Here is a 22,896-nt window from a genome sequence, read left to right on the forward strand (position 1 = left end):
TCAATCAACGCTAAAGCAAGCGAGCATACAGCGATATTTAGCATATACCTCCAACCATGAAGTTGTGGGTTCGATTCCCCACCCCTACATGTTATACTACAAAAAACATTCGTTCAATGACCATTTTTTAAAATATTTTTTAAAATTTATCAACACGAGCATAACTAAATTAAAGTTTCAGATATACACAAATCTTTCTTATAGGGCAAATGTAATCATTCACTTTTACGTTACCATTTTTAGTATATATTTCTTAAAATAGATATTTCGATCGATGAGATTGATATTTCAATATTTCCTCTTCTCGAACATATTGATTGGACTCTTTATTTTTCCTTGGGATGATAAATGACCTATTTAATTTATTGCTTTCCCTAAATCATTGGTTAAATTGAAAGAAAAATTAATATAACAATAGATAACAATTCTCACTGACTTACCTTCTATTTTTCCGCTTTTAGTGAGCTATTTTCGGGGATTGAAATAATTTATTTATCCCTTCATTTAGAAGGTAAAAAAAAAAAGGTTGACAGAAAAATATATATAAATATTTTTTTGATAAAAGTTGAGAGAAATATTGTTCTGGTTATTACCTGCAAAATCACATATTAAATTTACATTAATTTTTTAAATTAATAACTCAACCTACAATGGAGAACAAAGAGGAGGGATCGACTCAAATTTGCTACAGAAAAAAAAAACCCAGAAAATTCTACAAAAGAAGCCCAATACACGTTGAATTTGTTTGAGAGCAGTGAGACAATTAATACTAAGCTAAGTTTAGGCTGGCAATATATGTTCATATTAATTATTTAGATTTAGATTCGAGTCATGTAATAATATTTTCCATTTCTTATAAAAAAAAATTTGCCATTTGAAAGTTGTTTTTAGTATTAATTTTTCCAATATGTCTATATAAGTGTGGATATTTCAATTATACGACACAAATATTATTTATTATAAGCTCAATTTCTTTAATTTAATTGATTGGATTTCATGAAAGCCTGAATATCAAGGTAATTAATTTGACTTTATGACAAATAGAGCCAATACATTCCCTAGCAAATTTTAAGAAATTTTATAACAATATTGTCATTATCGTAATTTATATACGAACTCGACTAATTTATTAGAAATGTCTAATAAGTCAAATTTAATGTAGATTTTTTAGGTGGCTATATTGAAGTTTTAGTTGATATATCTTAATCTCACTAGACCCGAGAACCCTCTTTTTATTTTTTATCACTTTAAAATAGTTACTTGAAATATTTATTATTCATGATTTCATTTATTAAATTCCCTATTGTAAATCAAAAGTCCTGTTTTCATTAAAAATAATGTACTATTTTATTGATATTTAAATAGTTACTTGAACATGAAAACTCTCAATCAATTGATTTATATAAGAAAATGGCCTAAAGTCTTTTATCTTTTCCTATATGGCCTAGAGTCTATTAAATTGTCTATTTTTAATAAATTTCGTCAATTATGATCATCAAGACATATTGTTGGTTGTAATTAGTCATTTTCCTTTTATTATATTATTCCTATTTCGTCGATCTAACAATAAAAAGAAAACACATGTAACAGATGAGAAATTATTAATTATTCATCAATTTGTAGTTTTTTTTTTCTTGAGATCCAATTTCGTTATATATATATAGTCGGCCATCCTAACAAAAATATTAAAATTTTAATTATTTAAACTCCAATATGTAATTTAGGTGATTGTAAATATAAAGTAATAAATTAAATATTGAAAAAATAATAACTCAAAATAGTATCTATCTATAGTAAGTATATAACATGCAACAAATAAGTGATTGTTATAATTTATAATCATTTTAGTTAATTTTATAATCCATCATCAATTAATCATTATGAGTGGCTCTCACTAATCTAAAGGAGCTAAAGTTAATTAAGAGAGAATGAATTCAAATCATATGATAATCACATAACTAAACCTTAAGAATCAGTTAGTTAGCTTAAAGACATAATTAAAAAGTTTTAATCTTATTACACAGCAATGCTGGTAATATTTCTTATTTATTCTATTATTCTTTTTGAAGATTATTTTATTTGACCAAATAGTGATAATAATTGTTCAAAGTCAAACACATTTCAAGTTCTTATGATTTCATCCCTATAACATTATATATTATATATTTTACCCATTTTGTAACAATAATAATTGGTGATAAATTTGGATCAGTTCAAGAGATTTTGAAAGGTTAGAGACTCAATTTTATGACTAAACTTTACCATTATGGAAAATGTATGAGGATGATTTATTTATTGACTAAAGGCTATTTTAGTTTAATTTATTCAATTTAAGAGACACGTTACTTCAGTAATAAAAAAATAAGAATACATTGAGTATAAGATTTCTTCATAAAATAATATTACAAGTGTTCAAAAAACAAAAAGAGATTCAAATTTACCATTCATATTTATATAGTATCAAGTAGTTTTTTTTATTATTTATTAATTTGCTCCCCTAATTTTTTAGAATTAAAATGTTTTATATATAAAAAGTCAATTAGTAAAAATTTACACCTTCCTAAGAATACTTCTTATTATGCCCTTGAAGGTATTAAAACATTTTTTAAAAGTAAAAAAAAAAACTTTTATGCTTAATGCTCAAAGCTATGTAATTAATAATTATTAGTAAACCTTTTCTTCATGTAATTAACATGTGAAATATGATATCTCAAAAAAAAAAAAACATGTAAAATATGAAAATTTAAGTTGCTGTACACTCTCATTTATTAATCATGAGTATTCAAATAATTTGAAGATGCATTGTATAATTTTAATTTTCTAAATTATAATAAAATCATTTATTCATTAAATGGTTAATAATATTCTTATATCTTTTAGGTTATTACATTTTAGATCAGGAGTAAAGATTGAATTATTATTATTTTTTTTAACAGAGTAAAGATTGGAACTTATAATTTAAGCCAGAGATTACTATTTTTATTTTATTTTTATTTTTTAGTTCATAAATTACTAATATCTTGGCTAGTTATGATGTACCAATTTGAATAATTTATTTAATTGATGAGTTGCTTATTATGTTATTTTATTAAAAAAAACAAAATAAATTTTATATTTAAGTAGAAGACAACTTGGCTGCTTACGGTATCCTACCTACTTTTTTGAGTGTGATCCATTTTTATTAATCTATTTGTGTTATATATAATAAAATAAAGGCTAACATATAATATAATTATATATATATATATTTTTATCTTTAGCTTATGCTTTTAAAAAAATTAATATATCTCTCGCGATAAATACGTTTTTCTTCGGGAGGTTCAAATCTTCATATCTCATCATGATTTAAATTACTAATAACTTTTAATTAAACTTACATTTATCATTTATAATTTAAAATAGGATTAATTTTTCCTTTCTTCCCTACTTTTCAACCAAACTAAATACTCTTAATAAATTTAAATTCACGATTTTCTATCAATCTAACTCTTTAAACTCTCATGTCATTTATATAAAAATGTTAGCACTTATAAATAATTTGTTACGACATTGTTTCACAAAATAGTAATGACATTGGTTAAGTTTAATCATAGGTATCTAATAACGGTAATTCTTTTTTAGTACAATATTATTGGGGAAGGGATTTGAACTGATAACATTGTGATTGGAAGTATATACTAATTACTACTGAACTATGCTCGTTTTGACTCTAATATTGATAATTAAAAAGCAAAAGTGAATGGATTCTACCTGATCTCTTTTTTAATTTAATTTCAGAAAAACAAAGTAAAAACTGATGTATGGAGCCAAGGCCTTTTCATATATATATATATATATATTTATTTATTTATTGTGACTTATGAGGTGGTAAATTATTTGTTTTATTTTAATTTTAGAAGTGTTGAAATTGCACCGCTGAATTTCACAAAGTATACGATTTGATTTCTTCTACTTCAAAATAAAATATAATATTTTTGTTCCTCCAACTGGTAAAAGTGTCTTATATTCATTAAAATAAATGTTAAGCCAGACAGCTTACTTGGAACATAATTTATAATAATTAGAAATAAAAAACTATCAAACTGACCCCTTGATTTAAGAAAAATGTAGAAATTAATAAATTAAAAAAAATGATAATCAAAGACCGTAGAATTTGAATGGCAAAAATTAACCATATAAAAAACTTAATTAAAGTTTATCAAAATAACCTAAACTGACAAAAACTAAGCATAGTTAATATAAAGAGGACATTATTTGGATGGACATAATTACCCATCTAAACTAGAATTAACTAAGTAAACCAAAACTAGTGCCCGTAGACATTTTCATTGATATTTTATAGATTCAACATTAGAGTGGACCAACATTTCCATTATATTGTTAAAAAGTCGAGAAGTATTAAAAATATCAACAATGTCAATACATAATATTAATATTACTAATAACAAAAATTATAAACTTATTTTTAAAAAAATGTAAAATACTTATTTATTAATTTAAATTGCTGTTATAATTTTTTTTTTATTTTTATAATTTTCCCAATCAATATTCATATCTCATCGATATTCCAGTGACATTTTTCATAAATTTAAGACCTCAACACCAATATATAAAATCTCGTTAGTATGAACTTCTCTACCTAATATCCTCTATTAAAATAAAATTTAGTCTAAACGCTACGTCCCATTTAATTGAAATTTTGTTTTTATTATTTTAAAAAAATAAACTTATGAAACTATCAGGAATATATTATTCTTCTTATTAAATCTTAACCAAACTTCAAATACACAGAATAAAAATATATTTTTAAAACCATTTTTTCTAGTTTTTAAAATCTTGATATGAGTTTAAAATATTACTGAAAATTAGCTATACAACGAAACAAAGGTAGTAGTAAATGAGCACAAGAATTAAAAAAAAAAAGATTCTTAATTAACTGAAATAATTGGGATATAAAGAAGTTTTTTTTTTTTTTTTTTTTTTTTGAAACGGGGATATAAAGAAGGTTTAATACAACTATTTCATGTTTTTTAAGTTAATACAACTATTTAATTATAACAATAATTCATTTTTAATTAAAAACACTATTGTAATTTGATTTACAATCAAATGATCTTAATTTGTGCATTGTCTTCTTCATTATTTCGTTTTACCCGTTCATTATTATTATTATTTATAGTAAAAATTAACAGTTCATTAACTTTTCTTCGAAAAAGGAAATTTTTTTATTAATTTAAGTCTAAGTCCACACGTTAGAGTTTCTCAAACTACCTAAAAAACTTCATTAATCATCTCATCCCTACGATTTTATTTTTTGTTCTATGTTTTTAAAATTTAAACTTATTTATTAATAAATTTCCTTGCTTTCATTTTTTTTAACTTCTAATTATTTTTTTTAAACAAATCAAATAACATTTTTTTAATGGAAAACATTCATACATGTCTCACTATTTTTGGTTTTTTAAAAATATAGTTCTTTCTCAATTGAAATGGAGAATTTCTCAACAAATTGACAATAATTTATGACTACTTGTTATTTTCCTTCCCATATTTATTACTAATTTTCCATTAAGGAAATTCTTTGGAATTAATCTCCTCACCTACCACCGTATATATAAATTCATTGTATTATATAATTATTTAATTTAAAATGATTATTTTTCCAGTTCTTTTTAATTTAAAATTGTTTCTTTTTCCTTTGCAAAAAAAAATAAGCATGAAAAGTCAGTTTAATATATTAAAAATTTTAGCTTGCTTGATCAACATCTGAAATGGTCTAACCACAACATAACCAACCAGTCAATCATAATTTTAATTTTGATTATATTCCTTTGATGTCATGAAAAATAATAATTGTAATTAAAATATTTTGTATAATTGGACTTAATTAACTTAATTTGATTTGGCATCTCGAAGATCAATTCAAAATTATTTCATTGATAATAAATGAAAGATTGGAATATAATTTCTTTTTTTTTGTGTGTGTAGAGATTGGAATATAATTTTTTTTTTGAAAGGTGGAATATAATTTATGTATGCCAAGTTCTGATTTTTTTTATAAATAATTATTTAAGTCTTATCCATTTAATATTTGACTTTCAAAACCCCTTTGATATAGTCATTAAATTTTCATTAGACTTAACCGTGTTTAGCCTTCGCCACAAAATTTGGTAGCATCATTAATTATTCATATATAATTCCTAAAATATCACTTTTTCAAACAATAACTAGACCTATAGTTTATAAGAAGCATTAGAATTTAGATTTTAAAAGTTTAATAACTATCGGTTAAAATACATATCTTTAATTAAAAAAGTCATGAGTTCGAATCTTCATCCCCATATGTTGTACTAGAAAAAAAATTCAATAAATGAGAAAAGACCAAATACATGTATCACCTTAAAAATGATACTCGGTTAGAATAAATTTCTAATTCTAATGCTTAGTTCAAATTCATGACTTCTTGGTTAGAGACACAAGTTAATTAGGCTGAACTAAGCTATTATTGGTCGATTATTGTAATTTTTATCGACAATAATAAATAATATGTATTCTTTGGCTTAGAAAATAATTTAAATTCATGACCTCTTGGTTAGAGATAGAAGCCAATTAGACTGAGCTAAGCTACTAATGGTCGATTATTGTAATTTTTATCGACAATAATTAATAAATAATATGTATTCTTTGGCTTAGAAAATAATTTAAATTCATGACCTATTGGTCAGAGAGCCAATTAAATTGAGCTAAGCTACTAATGGTTGATTATTGTAATTTTTATCGACAATAATAAATAATATGTATTCTTTGGCTTAGAAAATAATTTTATGACAAGGGTTCAAGCCATATATATTGTAATATTTATTATTGAGCTAGTTTGATCATAGTCATGATATTAAATATTTGTTGACATATCTATGTATTCATGGATTTGACATCGTCACGAGAGATAAATCGATATTTTCATAACGTTACAAAATAAAATTGACAAAATATAAAAGATATCTACAAAATTTCACTGATATAGACATAATATTAATTTCAATTATTTTTAATTTATTTAGAAATGGTGAAACGTTTGTTAATTTAAATATTTTTTGAGTTTTTTATTTTTATATAACTTTTCTAGAAATATCCAATCACATTTCAATGAAATTGAGATATGGAAAGTTTTACGGACACATCCCCATCTAAAACTTTCATCTTAGCCTAATTAAATTATAAAATAAAATAAAATGTGATTTATTGGCTTTGGAGGGGAAAAAAAAGAAAAAAGAAAAATGATTTTATTGTCTATATTTACTTGATTACGCTCAACTTTCAACCCACAACCCACAACCACAGAGAATAATGAAGTTTCCGTCCACTCGCCACGTGTGAGCTGGCCAAGGTCTTCAGTTCGGGTGGGTCCCACTTCCCCCCTCTTTCCCACCAGAAAAACCCTATAAATACGCCCCAATCCTCGCCTTGCCGTTCAAAATTCACTTAACCATTTCCACAGAGAGCGAGAGAGAGAAGAAAAAACTGCTTAATCTTAATTATAAACTCTCTCCTCCGCCTTCCCTTCGGCTCCGGCGTTTTTGATTTCACTGTTTTTGTTTCTAACAATGGACGCCCGCCGCCGCCGGTCTTCTCCCCTGAAGAAATTCGCCGCCGCGGACTCCTCCATCAAGGTTAAGATGGTGGTGGAAGACGACGATGCTACCAAGGCGTCTGATGTTCTGCCTCTCCCTCTTTACTTCACCAATGCCGCTTTCTTCACCTTGTTCTTCTCCGTCGTCTATTTTCTCCTCACTCGGTGGCGTGAGAAGATTCGCTCCTCCACTCCTCTCCATGTCGTCACGCTCTCCGAAATGGTCGCCATCATTGCGTTTGTCGCCTCCTTTATTTACCTTCTCGCCTTCTTCGGGATCGACTTTGTTCAGTCCGTATTCCGTCCTTCCGCCGATGTGTGGACTGCTGACGACGATGATGAAGTTGTTTTGATTAAGGATGATGCTCGGAAACGTCCGTGTGGTGCGGGGCTCGATTGCGCGATTCCTCCACAAATTGTGACTCCGATTGTGGCTTCTCCCAAACCCTCGGTCCCAAAAGTGGTGGATCCGCTTCCTGTTCACGTCAATTTGACGGAAGATGATGAAGACGTTGTAAAATCCGTCGTGGCCGGGACCACGCCGTCGTATTCGCTCGAGTCGAAGCTCGGCGATTGTGGACGAGCCGCCGCTATCCGCCGCGAGGCGTTGCAGAGAATGACGGGGAAGTCGCTCTCGGGGCTTCCCTTGGAAGGCTTCGATTACGGTTCGATATTGGGGCAGTGCTGCGAGATGCCTATTGGATACGTCCAGATTCCTGTGGGAATCGCGGGGCCGCTGTTGTTAGACGGGAAGGAGTACTCTGTTCCAATGGCCACAACTGAGGGTTGTTTGGTTGCGAGTACGAACAGAGGTTGCAAAGCGATTTTGTTATCCGGTGGGGCTAACAGCGTGTTGCTGAGAGATGCGATGACCAGAGCACCGGTTGTGAGGTTTGCTACAGCCAAAAGAGCAGCGGAGTTGAAGTTCTATGTGGAGGATCCGGCTAATTTCGATACCCTGGCCTCTATTTTTAACAAGTCCAGTAGATTTGCCAGGCTACAGAACATCAAATGCGCCATTGCCGGCAAGAACCTCTACATGAGATTCTCTTGCAGTACTGGTGACGCCATGGGCATGAATATGGTCTCCAAAGGCGTGCAGAACGTCTTGGATTTTCTCCAGAACGACTTCCCTGACATGGATGTAATTGGCATCTCTGGTAAGTGCCCAAAATCCCTCTCCTAATTTCGTACTGAACTTTTAGCATGCAAATTTTGTAGCAGATTGATTCTTAGTCTGTAATGATTTGCTTGCTGGGCAATTTATCTTGTAGGAACATCGAACATGAACTAATTTTAAACTATTGCTACTAAGTTTAGCGACTAAACATGGAAACTTTTGTTGGGTTGTAAAATCAGGGAACTTCTGTTCGGACAAGAAGCCTGCTGCTGTGAACTGGATCGAAGGACGTGGTAAGTCGGTGGTTTGCGAGGTCACAATTAAGGGTGATGTGGTGAAGAAGGTCCTCAAGACCAACGTGCAAGCCTTAGTTGAGCTCAACATGCTCAAGAACCTCGCTGGTTCTGCCATGGCCGGAGCTCTTGGGGGCTTCAACGCCCACGCCAGTAACATCGTTTCAGCCATCTACATCGCAACGGGGCAAGATCCCGCACAGAACGTAGAGAGTTCTCACTGTATCACAATGATGGAAGCCGTGAATGATGGCGAGGATCTCCACGTCTCCGTCTCCATGCCTTCCATCGAGGTGAATTACTTTAAATTTGATTGAAAACTCATCTTCATTGCAGTATTGTCTAGACTCTAGGTCATTAATTTAGCAGCCATTATGATGGGGGTGAAACTGAAAGCTCTGGACCTCACGTTGCCATAAATTCATTGTTAAATGCAGGTGGGTACAGTTGGAGGAGGGACCCAGCTTGCTTCTCAGTCAGCATGCTTGAACCTACTTGGGGTCAAAGGGGCAAACAGAGAAGCCCCAGGATCTAACGCGAGGCTGTTGGCCACCATTGTAGCGGGCTCTGTTCTTGCAGGGGAGCTGTCTCTCATGTCTGCAATTTCAGCAGGGCAGCTAGTGAGGAGTCATATGAAGTACAATAGATCAAGTAGAGATGTCAGTAACTCTTCTTCCTCATAAGAAGACTCAAAAGAGTCCACCTTTTTTTCAAGGCATCTGTTCCACAAGACCGGTGGCAAAGCAGCAGTGAGTTTTGAATCAATGGATGGACCAAAAACAAACACGCCCGTGGAACTTGGGAAACGAACACCACCCACCCAAACACAGTTTCAAGCAAAGAACAAGAAGGTTGAAATGAAACCCTTTGTACTTTTAGTTTTTTCTTTTACTTCTAAATGAATACTATATCTATATATGTAGGTTTGTTTGTTGATCTGATCTTCTTTATTTTCTTTCATTCAAAGTTGAAACAAGTGTAACTGGAATTATGTAATTGTGTGATGTGATGAGGAAGTTGTTTAGTGTTACAATGTGGCAAGATTTATGTGTGATGAGGATGGATTGTTTGTTGTGTTGTGGTTTGTGTATGTATGCAAATGCGTGTATTTGAGTTGTGAAATTTGTTTGTTTGGCATTTTTTAAAGGACCGAGTCAAATTGATTGGTTCCAAGTTTTAGAGAGAGATGGTGGTTAATTTTTAGAATGTGTTGCGTTGAAAATTGGAAAGTTTAAGTTTGAAACAAACAAACACTCGTAATTTCCTTAAAAAAGGAAAAGGGAGACGTGTCGTGTGGTGTGGAGGGGACGGCAAACAGCTCATGTTTTGAACAAAGTCCTCATGTGTTAAGCCTTACACCATACCGAACCAATCTCTCTCTCTCTTTTATTGAGTTCTACCTAACTACAAATAGTTAGAGATCCGTCTTTTGATTGAGGATATATATTGTTCGAGTGGGTAATTAGCAAGAATTGAAAAGTTTATAATGAAAGTATAATAACTAAATTGAAAATAGATTTCTCTCTCACCCTCTCTATCCCCTCTAGTTAAAAATAATGATGCAAGTATTTGAATATAAACTATTATTTATTAAGAGAGGTTTAAAATTTTAAAATTATATAAAAGATAGACCGAGCAATGCTTAATATGAACTAAAATGTGAATCCAAACTATTTAAAAAAAATCATAAATTAGTAACATTTTTAGAAGTCAAGAACAAAGTAGTACAACTTATAGAACATATCCAAATAATGTAATTTAAAACTAGGCTCTGTACACCTGCACCCAAAATCCGGACTATTGAAATGAGTGTGCACGCAAGCATAATCCTTATTTGGTTGAGATTTTGAAGCAACTAGGGGAGAGTTTTAGTCTAAATTAAGTCATTAGATTTTGAAAAAGTCATTTGCATCGTGTATTTCGCTACTAGTTTTTCTTTCTAAATTTTAGTACATTTGTCATTAGTCTTCAAGACCTTTGTCATCCAACTAATTCAAGGTCTCAATTTGCTTACCTTCCATTAATATCTTTTATTTGGTGCATTATTGTGTTTGAATTTAACCTTAAAGAAAGTGATTGAAATTGGTTTCAAATTTTCCAAAGTTCAATTTCTCTATTTTGGAAAAATAAATGATTGAATTGCCCAAACTCTTTGAATTGCTCATCCATAACCATGAGTGAATTAGTCAAGATTTAGCACCTCCAACTCTTTGTCCAATATGCTTTATTATCTAAGCACCCCTAAGTAATAATTTTAAATATTACTAGATAAACACTTCAACGTTTGGATTGATTCAAGTATCAAAGTGACCTTGAGATTTATCATCTATTTGTTATATATTATAGTAGAGGTTTTGTAGAAAACTCCAGACTTCTAATTATAAAGAAAAAAAATCTTTGTCAAATATACGTTGAATTTACGATGTTTACAACCCTAACATTATTTAAGTAGAATTATCCCCACTTCTACTATTCCATGTAAGAATTTATAGTCGAGAATTGAGTTAAAAGTTCATCGTTGATGGAACTTTAATTAGAAAAACCACATTTATAATGTTTTAAAATTATATCAGATTTATGAATTATTATGTTAATAGGACATTTATGACAATTTGTACTTCTTCATTGCCCACAATATTGGAACTAAACATTCAAACAAAAGAATAGCTTCATTATAATATATGTTTGAAATAAAGTTGCATACTTATAGAAAGTAGAAATGCTGTCAATACCATCGGCACTTGTTAATAATAGTATATTATGTAGAAAGATCACAAAAAGTTGTAATTTTCTACTTAGAAGTCGAAAATCAAAATTTTTTTTGCCTAAAAGTTTAATACTATTGGCAGCACGTCATTATAGCAACATCACCATTTTGAACCTTTTGATTGTTGGAAGTGTCACTGTCACTTGATAGCGTATAAGGTTAGAAATTTAGTGTACCTCAAAATTGACTGTAAAAGCTAACATTCAAAGAAATGATTGAGTACTAAAAATATATATAGTGAATTATTTTATTAAAAAAATGCTATTTCTCTTTTTTCATTTTAATATGTTTTCAACCCAGTTATTCAAATAATTAAACTTGTTCTAACATCTAAAGTCATGAGCGTAACATCTTTAATTTACTAAAAATAGGTTTGAAAATTAATATAAAAAATACTTTTAGAAGGATCTTTTTTTTTTTTGCCCCCAAAAGGCCTCATTTTACCATTGAGATATGAGGAATATCCTAATTTTGAATTGCCTACCTTTGTAAAAGGATATGAACTTGAATGGATATTGTCGTACGGCAAGTGGTAGTGGAAGGAAACATAATAATTCAAACACAAATTTTCTGACCATATTGAAAACTTTTAATATAGTTATTTTATCACAAATAAATACCAAATAATATTTTGAAGTGTTCATCATCAATTCCAATTTCTCCACTTTAAATTACAAATATCATTATTCCACGTCTTATTTGAATGTGTAATTCACAACGTTCTTAATACACAATAATAATATATATATATCTCAGTGAGTGTCCGAACCAACTTGTCAAAACCTAGGTTAATCTCACAAGACAACTATTTGATCCTACTAAATTTGATTGCTAGGGTAACTCATAGAATATTAAATCCTATATATATCAATGAATGTCTGAACCAGTTTGTACACACCCGAACTAATCTCACAAGACAACTGCTTGATCTGACTAAATTTTGGTTGCGAGGGTAACTCATACACTTACCCCAAATAAAAAAAGTTCTAAGTTATAGTTTTAGTCCTTAAACTTCTCCATTCTTGAAATTCAAAACATTCTATATTAACTCTGAAGTTTTAAAGAGTTTCAAATTTTGGATTATCACTCATTCAAATTTAATAAATATTATGATGTAATTAGATGTAATTAGACATTAGTGTCTTGAATTAGAGTGTTTGATTAAATTCACTCATCCTTAATCTTGGCTAGAGTTTAATGGAAAAGATAAAACTAGTTACCTTCTGATTTCACCTTCAGGATAATTCAACTTTCATGGGACCTAACTGCATATTAGATGATGGTATTACTTGAAAATTCAAAAACATTAAACAATACATTCTATTACTTTACAAGAACCACTCAAACAAGAGTTTTTTGAGTCATCAGTTTTCAACAGCATTCATCTTCATTATCCTAGTCTAGGTCAATATCAGCCTTCAATGCCAGATGTTCATAATAGTTCATCCTAGATCCAACTACCACTTTGTAACTCACACAGTGGGATATCAGCTCTAGCATAGCATGTTTTCTATAACAACACTCAGGAAAAATTCAGAATTTTGAGAACACTTACATGGCAGTTGACACCCTCAGCCGTTCCTTTCAATGCCATTGGTCACCCGTTCTGTCAGTTCCCCATCATTAGAAGGAAGACCATTAAAAAGCTGAACACAATGGAAGGATGGTCTTAAGTCAAAAGGAGGACGGCAATGATAGGGAGGGGAATTGCTTGTTCCTGTATGTTATATGATCATTCATTCTTTCAAACTAAGCCTCGCATTTTGGACCTTCACTGATAACTTTAACTTCTGATCTTCCATATCTCTCAGAACAGCTAGAAGATTTGCTCTGTACACTTCACAACGTTGATTTGTTTTTTCCAACTCGGTGGACAGTTCGCGAATTTTCTTCTCCTTCTGTTCCTGGGAAAAGAAACAACAGAAACAGAGAACAAATAAGAAAGTGCATTATGTCCTCAAACTTCATTATCTTCTTGGTGTTTCTTTCTCTCTTTTTTACCAAGAAAAAAGACGATAGGGCTATGTCTAGCTCTTTCTCTTCACAAGCTCAGAGAGAAAATTAGATATTAAAACTGCACAGATACGAACAGTTAGCTCTGATTTGTACAACTCAGAGCAGCTAATTCACTAACAAGAAACGACCACATGACTGCCAACAACCTTAAACTAATTAACTGAAAGCTTAACAAATCTGTTGACTCTCTCCAACCTCGAGCAAGAGATAGTAAGAGTATAATCTTCTGATTAATTCACCTTAAACAAATGCATAGAGAAACAGCACAACAGATGCCTCAAACAATTAAGTTAAAATTTAAAATATGGTGAAAGAAGCAGCCCAAATATTGGTTGAAGGGCAATAGTTATATTAGAAACTAGCATAAGAGGTCAATTGTACTTTTCTTGATAGAAAGTTTGGTTTCTCCCTAAAAAAATTAATGAAGTACGGAAGAAGGAATAAGAATTTGATTTTGATTACAAGAACCTACCAATACCTATTGGAATATGTGCGTGGAGGAGCACGTCAGCAAAAGATGAAAAGGGAAAGGAATGCGATCCAAACCTAAGAATTATCATAAATATTAGCTAACGAATCTCCAAACTCTCCATGTTCATCCAATTCAAACTCAAAGACTACCACCCAACACTACAACATTTTGTAATCAAGAACTCAAGAAATTTAGTATGTGACTCTACTGCTTTAGATGTCTTTTAAAAACAGTTCTCAATTCTTGGGTTTAAAAATCTAAATCACTCAGGTACAGGAGAGAACGGGGGGGGGGGTCATTTATAAATAACGAAATAATTCAGTGGTTTAAGGACTGCAAACTAAAGAGACTAACCACAGACTGATAGGTTGCTGTCTGATCCTCTTCTGTTGCAACCAATGCTCCAACACCTCCATTGGCCATAATATCGCCATTTGAAGCTCCAGGGCTCCGATTCTTCACAGCAGCCACCTTTCTAGAGGCCTCTTTTAAAGCATCCATAGCCACATTATAACTATGAATTGACTTTGCCCCTTCCTCAACATATCTGATTGCTTCTTGGCGAAGATTGTTATACCTAACACTCGTAGAATCTCCACATTCATTGGGTAATTCAGAATTATGGTCATCTATTGCAGATCCATTTCTGGCATTTCTGGTCCACCGTTTCAATACATATTGTGAAGGAAGTGTAAGAACGTTTTTTGCCCTAAAAACTGCTAATACATGCCTGCAAATTATTCCTGAATATTCAAAAAGTTGACAGCTGCAGTTAGCTTTCATCTCAAACGAATTATAACTAACAGCATGTGCTTTATGGTCTTCCCCAAATTTCGCCACTCTGTAAGTGGCAACTGTTCCTGTATCATCAATTTTGGTTGCAGGATTGGCAAGAGTTTCTACCAATTCCTCTTGGAACTTCCTGAATATCCTCCTCGTATATAGATCTGCAGCTTGTTTTTCCATAGGGGATGGTGTCTTCAAAACTGGCAGCGAGTTAATTGTATCGTAATCAGCTTTTAATTCTTTTTCATGCCAGCTTGCCATAGCCTTCTCATACTGTCTAACCAACATCTGTATTGTGGTGGATGCAGTAACATATCCATCAAAGAACAAATTCAAACTTTTATAGCTCTCATTTATTGACAATTCTCCAAAAAAAGTGTCTCTCATGTAAACGGGTACCCACTGTTGTCGAGCACTATACATTAACTGAAGCCATTCATTATCCATAATGTAATATCTATTCAGAAGGGATGCCCAACAGGACTCAAATTCGTCAATTGTCTCAGCCTCATTCACACATTTTTTAAATTCAGTTTCAAAAGTAGGATGAGATTGACAGAGATGAGACAACTTCTCCTGTGTTTCTCTGAATATAGCCCACTTGCAAAAACGATGGCGGGTTCCTGGAAGAACCTGTGCAACAGCAACTTGAATAAGCCTATCTGGGTCAGTGGTAATAGAAATTGGTTGGCGTCCAGCCATAGCTTGAAGCCAAGTTTGGAAAAGCCAAATGAATGAGGATTCAGACTCATAAAGAACTAATGCACATCCAAACAACACTGGCTGACCATGATGATTAAACCCTGTAAAGGCAGCAAGAGGCACCCTAAACTGGTTTGTTCTAAATGTTGTATCCAGTACAACGGTGTCGCCAAAGTAAGTATAATTCATTCTAGACGATGAATCCGCCCAAAATATATTCCCCCCAGAGTGATCATCGTCGCCCTGAACTGCATAATAAAACGCAGGATTCTCAGCCTGCGCTCGTTTCAGATAGTCCAGAACATGCTGAACCCCAACCCCATGGGTCCGCTGCCGGCCACTGCTCATTTCTTAGAAATTGAAGAGGGGAGGAGGGAACTCCAAGATGATTGTGAGAGGTTTCCTAAAGGACTTCCATCTCCCTCAAATTCCTTCGAGAGATATAACCGCGGCTTTCCATCAGTGTACAATCTTCAATTTTCGATTTTGGAATCAATTGAGAGTCCTAAACTTCCCCTATCTGAAAAGAAAGTGAAATTCGCAAAACCAGAAGCATTTTACAGCTGAAGCTCAAAACATCAAAGAAGAAATTGAAACAAATTGGGGTAAATGGATAGAGGGGAGAAAATTTCCAATCCTTAATTCGTAAGAGTAAAACCAGCTGCGTAAATTTCCGATCAAAAAGGTCGCTCGCTCGGAGGGGCGGGAAGTACCAGTGAATTTGATAGTGATGATCGACTATTCCCTTCGCCGGATTTTTCTAGGGTTCCGATCGCTGCCACTTCCGTTGTTTATTATTATTATTTTTTTCGTGGCAGTTTGTTTTGTTTTTCAACTGGGCCTAATCTTACACGTGCCAGGCCCAATACTACATCAACGTGACATCTATGCACGTGCCCCGCGATCTTAAGGTAGTTTTTGCAAATTTTCCAATATTTATTAATTAATAATCATAATATGATTTCCTTTTTTTTTAGAATATACAGCATTCAAAATACGGCGAGATTCCAAGTTTTAACTTTTAACCTTTAATTAATAACTAGCTGAACTGAACTAAAAAATAAATAATAATAATAATAATAATAACCAGCTGAACTATTAATTATTAATCTACTATTGCTAATTGTCTATCTATTACTTTACTTGTTAATTATTACGATTAAGCAATAATTGACTATACAGAGATTAATTAATTTTCTCAGCTGTATTTATTGAGTTCTTAAATTATATTTATTTCAAATGTGCCATCAGAAGATTAATTTGGATGAATGAAGCTTTCTTTTTAACTCTATTGAGTTGTTATTTTATTTGACAAACTTTTCAATTAAAATATAAATTTTTATTAAGAATTTATTAAGCATTTGGTTGTTCCCTTGTCCCAAGAGAATAAAGACTTGACCCACCTAAACATAATCTATATCTCATTGGAGTAGTCTTGTCCTTCATTTCCTTGTTTGCTATACACTAGTCATCTTTATATGTTCATTCTTAGAGAAAATTTTTAAGTCTCTATAAAACATAATGAAAAGCAGGACTAAACATACAAAAGAAGAGAAGAAAAGTTCGAGATGTGAGGCACAAAGCTTCGTTCATCAACAAAGTGTTCACTTCTTTGTACCAGATTTCATTCAATTTGTTGTAAAGTGGACGATGGAAAAATGTCAATACTTTTGAGAACTTATTTTCTAGGATAGGGAAGGGTTCTTCAACCCAACACTCAATCTGGTCTTATCAATAAACGTCAAATCTTAGCATTCTAATCAAATATAACATTTGTTACATCTTAGATTCTCTCTTGACAAAAACCATATCAAATTATAAATTATTGGCTTCTTAATCATCCAAGTAGTTTCAAAGGCATAAGTATCCAGTTGAATCTTTAATTCCTCTTTTTTCTCACAAACTAGCAAATAAACTATACTTTAAAGAGCAATTCTTGAAAATAATTAGCAAGTTACATATCAAACAAGCTCTAAGAATTCAAAAGTATCAACAAACCAACTGAATAATAGCAGTGGAGCAATCCAGAAATGTGTGTATCTGCAAGAAAAATAAAAAAAAGTTAGTGAGATTCTCATCCTTTTTGTTTTGTTTACGGAAGGCACCAAAACCTAACTGATGAATCCACCCATCTACTTGCTCAATCCTTTTGTTTTGACAAGGAAATGTTAGAATCCAAAAACAGTTGAACATGACAGCTCGTTTTCTTTGGGTAATTCAGATTCTTTGGGGCACTGCTGCCTTTATTTGCCTTAAATATTAAGGAGAAGAGCAGCAACAGTCCCTTCCCTTTCATGGCATTCCTGTTAATAACAATAAACATTCCCTGAAACAATGAGCAATAATTGTAGTCTCCTTCCCACTATCACTCACTCGATGCGTACGATGTTCTTCGGGAAAATCCTTCGATTTTTTTTTTCCTTTTTCTTTTTAATGTTTCTCAAACAATAAGAAAGAAAGGAGCTCACTGTGATCCACAAAATAATAATTCAGACTAGAGAGAGAGAGTTAACTTGAGAATACCTTCATATTCCCAAGAACAGAGAGTTGATTAAGCAATTGGCAGAGTTGGCTAAAACTTTGAATCCTATATATAGTGTTGAATATATTGATCTACTAAGATGCATTAGATATGTGTTTAAGATATACTTCGATGGTATCTGATTCTATACAAAGCTTTATTGGAACCCCACCAATTATTTCTTATGTCAACTGAATAAAGATATTCTCTGCTCGTAAAGGCTAAGCAAAGCATCTACCTGTAAGGTATTCCAGAAGAAGCCAATCATGATGATCTCTTAGCCCCCCGATTCACTTCCTTATAAATACAATCTGTCATTGCAAGGTGAATATATGAAGAAAAGCACAAAAACAGTAAAAAAAAACGAACAAAATACATGAAGATTGAGAAAGAGATAACTCACCCGGTCCACCCGCGACACAAGCTGAGGCTTGAGTACACAGAGATCCCCTACAACTGTGATGGGTGCAAAGAAGCTGGCATTGGCTACAAATACAAGTGCCAGCAATGTGGATTCAACCTGCACAAGGTTTGTGCCACTGGTGCTTCCAGAATCACCCATCCTTTCTATGAAAAATGTGAATTTAAACTATACTATTATCCCCCGGGCAAAGGAATGCGAGTATGCGATGCGTGTAGAACTTATGTTCATGGATTTGTGTACCACTGCAAGGGTTGTGACTTTGATCTCCACCCTTGTTGTGCAAACCTCCCACAAGTCCTTGATGATGGGAAACACAATCTATACCTGTGTCACAAGCTCTCAAGCTCGTGCCACAGCTGTGGAGGCAAGGGACTCGGTTGGTCATACAGGTCGCAGTGTAAGACCTATAACCTTCATCTGTCATGTGTGAAGGAGCTGCTGGTGGAAAGCTGGCAAGCCATGTATTTCAAAGTAGATAAGAATAAGATTAGGCAAATGCATACTACCATTCCAAGCCTCAAGGGATCACTGCAAAACCATCCTGGCGCAAGAGGAACAGTCAAGAAGTGTGGTCAGATGGCCGGTAGTGCTGTTCGTGCCATTATCTCCGCCATCCTGGGGGACCCTTCAGCCATAATAGCTGCTGTAATTGGTGGCATCGTATCCATGTAAAATAAGGGAAGACAAATAATCATGCTAATGTTGGCTGTCGTGTATCCTCTATTCCGTTTGTAAATTACGAGTAGTGTATATAGGTTAGGATCTTTGGGCCCAATAATTGCCTGTGTGAGTGATATATGCTATGCCTATTCATGCATTAGCCTCAGTGTAAATACTGCGTTGTGTGTGTATGCAAATAAAATTACTGAGAAAAATGGCTGTTGCCAGGGTGAAAAGGGAAAGTGCAGAATCAAGTAACCAAAATTCTGTTCAATGCAGAAGAATAGGAACTACTATAACTTTCAAGCATATTCTCTCTATTCCTGCCCGGGGGAGTAGAATCAAGAACAGCTGAAGTCTAGACTACATCTTGGTCACATTTAAAAACATTTCTTCTCCGTAGGGAAAACTTCTAATAACTCCATATAACAACTCAGCAGCCAAAAATATATTCGTAAGAGTAGTAGGGTCTAAACAATTTGAAGGCAACAATAGAGCAAGAACGGAACTGAAAGATAGTTGCCCTTTGATACATTTTCTTTATACACCACAAAGAAGAGATAGTGTCCAAAGAACCAACCATTATGGATTCTATACATAACAATAACTTGATCAACAGACATATCTGCTTAAATGCCTGAAATGAACGTGATAACTCGTGCAACCAGTATTCAAAAATCCCATGTTCGAACTGATCGATCAGAGGAGAAGACAGAGTTCCAACTATATGATTGTGCTCTCCAAGCTTAGATGAGACCAATAATCTAAATATGTAACTATTAGGAAAATAGGAAGGAAAGAAAGAAAAATCAGTACGGGCAGAATGAGGCTCATATAAAGCTCAATTTGAGAGTACCTAACTGTCCAACCAACTGCTGGAGCTTCATAATTTCCTCATCCAGGAAACATATGGTACTATAGAGTGATTGAATTAATTCTCATCATAAAATCAAACTACATAGCGTAATTAAGCTAATTTGATTCAGAATAAGGGAGGGGGATGGGGAGAATCATGATGATATTGTATAACCTTTAGAATGGCAATCTAACAGACTAAATTAAAAATTTCTTATGATTATTGATTACAGTCCAGCATTTCACTCAAACTACAGTCAATATTGTTTCGTTCCAAAATTTTGTGCCCCAACTCTAGCCTCTTCTTCAAACCATGCCGAAAGAAGTCTGGATAACCGGCAACCTCTTCAATTCTCCTCCCCATAACTTCTATCAAGAATTTGATCCGCGGTTCTAAAAAATACTTAATGCTCTTAATCAAAATAGGCGGGTAACCAGACACCAGAGCTACTATCTGCGCATCTCGAAAGCCACAGTTCTTCAGGAAATCAAAATTAGGTCTCAGAACTTTGTTAGCATCCCTACATAGAACTTCAGGGTAGCCAACTGCAACTGCTTGAAGATCTATATCCTTCAATCCTATAGATTTCAGAAACTCTAACGTCGGACGTAGCCTTTTATCCACACTATAACCCATAAGAAATGGATATTTTACCAAAACTTTGCCAATCATCCCTTCCTTATCAAGGCCAAAACTAGCAAGAAAGTCCACAATCTCAGTAAGCTTCGGCACAATGCTGTAGCTAACGAGCCTGGGGTTGAGTAAAATCATCTTGCCAAGCTGCTTCTCAGGGATATTCAATGCCTGAAAGAAAGCCAAAAGCGGGCACAACTTCTCTTCCATGCTGTGAAAAAGCACGTAAGGAAATTTGGCAATGGCCGAAGCAACTTCATGGGGTTTATTACCGAGAGTTGCAAGGCACTCGACCATAAGAACAAGCTTCCCGTTCAGACATATAGTAAGAATTTTAGGGTACTTGGAAACCATGTTGCGGAGCTTCCTCTCTTGAATTCCAATGTTTTTCAAGTAAAAGCCCAATTTTCAGAGGCGGTTTCGTTATGCGTACCTTCAAGTCGTCTGCACTTTCTGAACATTTCATGGATGCTTCTGTCGTCGAAACCATTACTCCGGAAGAACCATAGAATACTACTGCTACCATGTTGGCCGGCGCTGAAATATAGAGAAAAGCCAAGGGGGAAATGGCGCCATAAGGCGTAGCTGCAGAAAGAAGAGATTGAATTGACTTCTTTCTTCGCATTCAATAGAAATTAATGCCAAGAAAATGAATGGAGAACAGTGGAAAAATCTTCATGAAAATGCAAATTCTGCAACTGTAATTCGAAGGGGAGCAAAAACAAAGCAACTGCTTTTAAATTTTAATTTGAAACTTTAAAATGTTTAATAACCTTATAAACCATTTAATAAATATATTATTTCGAGTTATAAACTTGTTAAAATTAAAATAGGTAAAAATATCATTTATAAATTATATTATATTTTAAAATAATCATTTTATAAAATTTATAATTAATAAATTAATTATTATTATTTTAGATTAAACTAGATATTTTGTTGGTAACTACGACTAGTTTACCAATATATTACTTAACATGTGGAACAAAATTTTAAATTGAGATTCTAAAATGATTTTTTTTCCTTTTTGTTCAAATACTATTTCGGCTATAGTTTTAATTTATTTACATCGTTCAACACATATATCCCGACTAAAGTTGTGGGTTAATTCGAACCTCATATGTTGTATTAAAAAAATTGATTCATTTTAATTTTTGTACTTTTAAAATCAAGACATTTACTTGTCTCGCTAAAAGTTGGAAGTTTGAATCTCTTAATTCAAAAAGTTAGATTAAAAAAGTTCTGCTAATCTAATCATAGTTCAATAATTACATTTCTATCTCAACGATATAGACTTAAATCTTCACTTTTATATTTGTGATATATTATTTCTTTAAAAAATAAATGATAAGTGAAATCTCTTCCTTTCTCTTTTAAAGAATACTTTATTCGTATAAATGTTAAAATGGATCTTTCCGATGTTTCAAAAAAATTCATTTCTTTTTATTCTAGGGTGGTGGAACAAAGAATCATTTGGTTTTGAATTCTAAATGTAGCACGTAAAAAGACATATATCCACACAGCCAACTAATAAAACAAATTTTAAGACTCGTTTACTTATTAAGATCGGAATGACAAAAATTGAAATGATAATGTTATTTCTTTATTGCATTTACTACAAATTTTCTAAATTTGCTACCAGAAATCTATTGACGTTGTTTACAAAGAAAAAAATATATATATATATATACACCCACGACAATTATTAGAATACCTTTATTTATTTATTATAGGTAATTATAAATACATTAATTAAAAAACATAAAAAAATAATTTATTTTAATTTATTTTATTGATAGTAATTGTTTTATTACAACAATTTATCAATATTAACCAAATAATAAAAATATAATTACATCACCAAAAGAAAACATTAATATAATTTTTATTAGACCTCATTAATATAAAATATTATTAGATTGCTATAAAATTGAATAATAATTAATTATTTTTAACAATTTTATTGTATCAATTAACATTAACAAAAATTATTCGTAGCATAAATAAGCAAAGAAA

At 32.3% G+C, this 22,896-nt stretch overlaps 3 protein-coding genes and 1 pseudogene across 7 annotated transcripts; 2 read left to right on the top strand and 2 right to left on the bottom strand.

The window, feature by feature from the left end:
* Positions 1–7,466: 7,466 nt before the first annotated feature.
* On the top strand, positions 7,467–10,103 carry LOC111011297 (3-hydroxy-3-methylglutaryl coenzyme A reductase). Its single transcript, XM_022285005.2, has 3 exons — positions 7,467–8,790; positions 8,990–9,336; positions 9,481–10,103. The coding sequence occupies exons 1-3, from the start codon at positions 7,605–7,607 to the stop codon at positions 9,724–9,726; spliced, it is 1,779 nt and encodes a 592-aa protein (XP_022140697.1). The 5' UTR covers positions 7,467–7,604; the 3' UTR covers positions 9,727–10,103.
* Positions 10,104–12,651: 2,548 nt separating this feature from the next.
* FRS9 (FAR1-related sequence 9) lies at positions 12,652–16,751 on the bottom strand. 5 transcript variants are annotated; one of them, XR_002601408.2, is made up of 3 exons: positions 14,653–16,728; positions 13,366–13,714; positions 12,652–13,075 (listed from the first exon to the last, which is right to left on the bottom strand). XR_002601408.2 is itself a non-coding variant. In XM_022284779.2 (3 exons), exons 2-3 carry the CDS (start codon positions 16,132–16,134, stop codon positions 13,547–13,549), a joined length of 1,650 nt encoding a protein of 549 aa, XP_022140471.1. In that variant the 5' UTR covers positions 16,135–16,306; positions 16,500–16,728; the 3' UTR covers positions 13,077–13,546. The 5 variants fall into 5 exon arrangements, 4 of the variants coding, with proteins under 4 accessions (XP_022140471.1, XP_087976958.1, XP_022140472.1 ...); XM_022284779.2 differs by lacking the exon at positions 12,652–13,075 and having other exon boundaries at positions 13,077–13,714; positions 14,653–16,306; positions 16,500–16,728; XM_022284780.2 differs by lacking the exon at positions 12,652–13,075 and adding an exon at positions 14,305–14,372 and having other exon boundaries at positions 13,580–13,714; positions 14,653–16,751.
* A 1,872-nt stretch (positions 16,752–18,623) lies between these two features.
* LOC111011137 (protein VACUOLELESS GAMETOPHYTES) lies at positions 18,624–19,627 on the top strand. Its single transcript, XM_022284781.2, has one exon. The coding sequence runs from the start codon at positions 18,684–18,686 to the stop codon at positions 19,401–19,403; it is 720 nt and encodes a 239-aa protein (XP_022140473.1). The 5' UTR covers positions 18,624–18,683; the 3' UTR covers positions 19,404–19,627.
* A 625-nt stretch (positions 19,628–20,252) lies between these two features.
* Positions 20,253–21,512, bottom strand: LOC111011138 (transcription termination factor MTERF6, chloroplastic/mitochondrial pseudogene; annotated as a pseudogene).
* Positions 21,513–22,896: the final 1,384 nt, after the last annotated feature.

Source organism: Momordica charantia (assembly GCF_013281855.1).
Source record: "Momordica charantia cultivar OHB3-1 chromosome 2 unlocalized genomic scaffold, Mcharantia_2.0 BLBB01000002.1, whole genome shotgun sequence".
Taxonomy (NCBI): Eukaryota; Viridiplantae; Streptophyta; class Magnoliopsida; order Cucurbitales; family Cucurbitaceae; genus Momordica; species Momordica charantia.

Bases quoted from the DNA above. Each gene is read 5' to 3' on its own strand.
- LOC111011297 (XM_022285005.2), top strand. From the start codon at position 7,605: ATGGACGCCCGCCGCCGCCGGTCTTCTCCCCTGAAGAAATTCGCCGCC. The intron at 8,791-8,989 runs GTAAGTGCCCAA...TTGTAAAATCAG, and splicing joins GGATGTAATTGGCATCTCTG to GGAACTTCTGTTCGGACAAG. The intron at 9,337-9,480 runs GTGAATTACTTT...TGTTAAATGCAG, and splicing joins TCTCCATGCCTTCCATCGAG to GTGGGTACAGTTGGAGGAGG.
- FRS9 (XM_022284779.2), bottom strand. From the start codon at position 16,134: ATGAGCAGTGGCCGGCAGCGGACCCATGGGGTTGGGGTTCAGCATGTT. The intron at 13,715-14,652 runs GTTAGTCTCTTT...TTCTTTTCCCAG, and splicing joins CAGCAACCTATCAGTCTGTG to GAACAGAAGGAGAAGAAAAT.
- LOC111011137 (XM_022284781.2), top strand. From the start codon at position 18,684: ATGAAGATTGAGAAAGAGATAACTCACCCGGTCCACCCGCGACACAAG.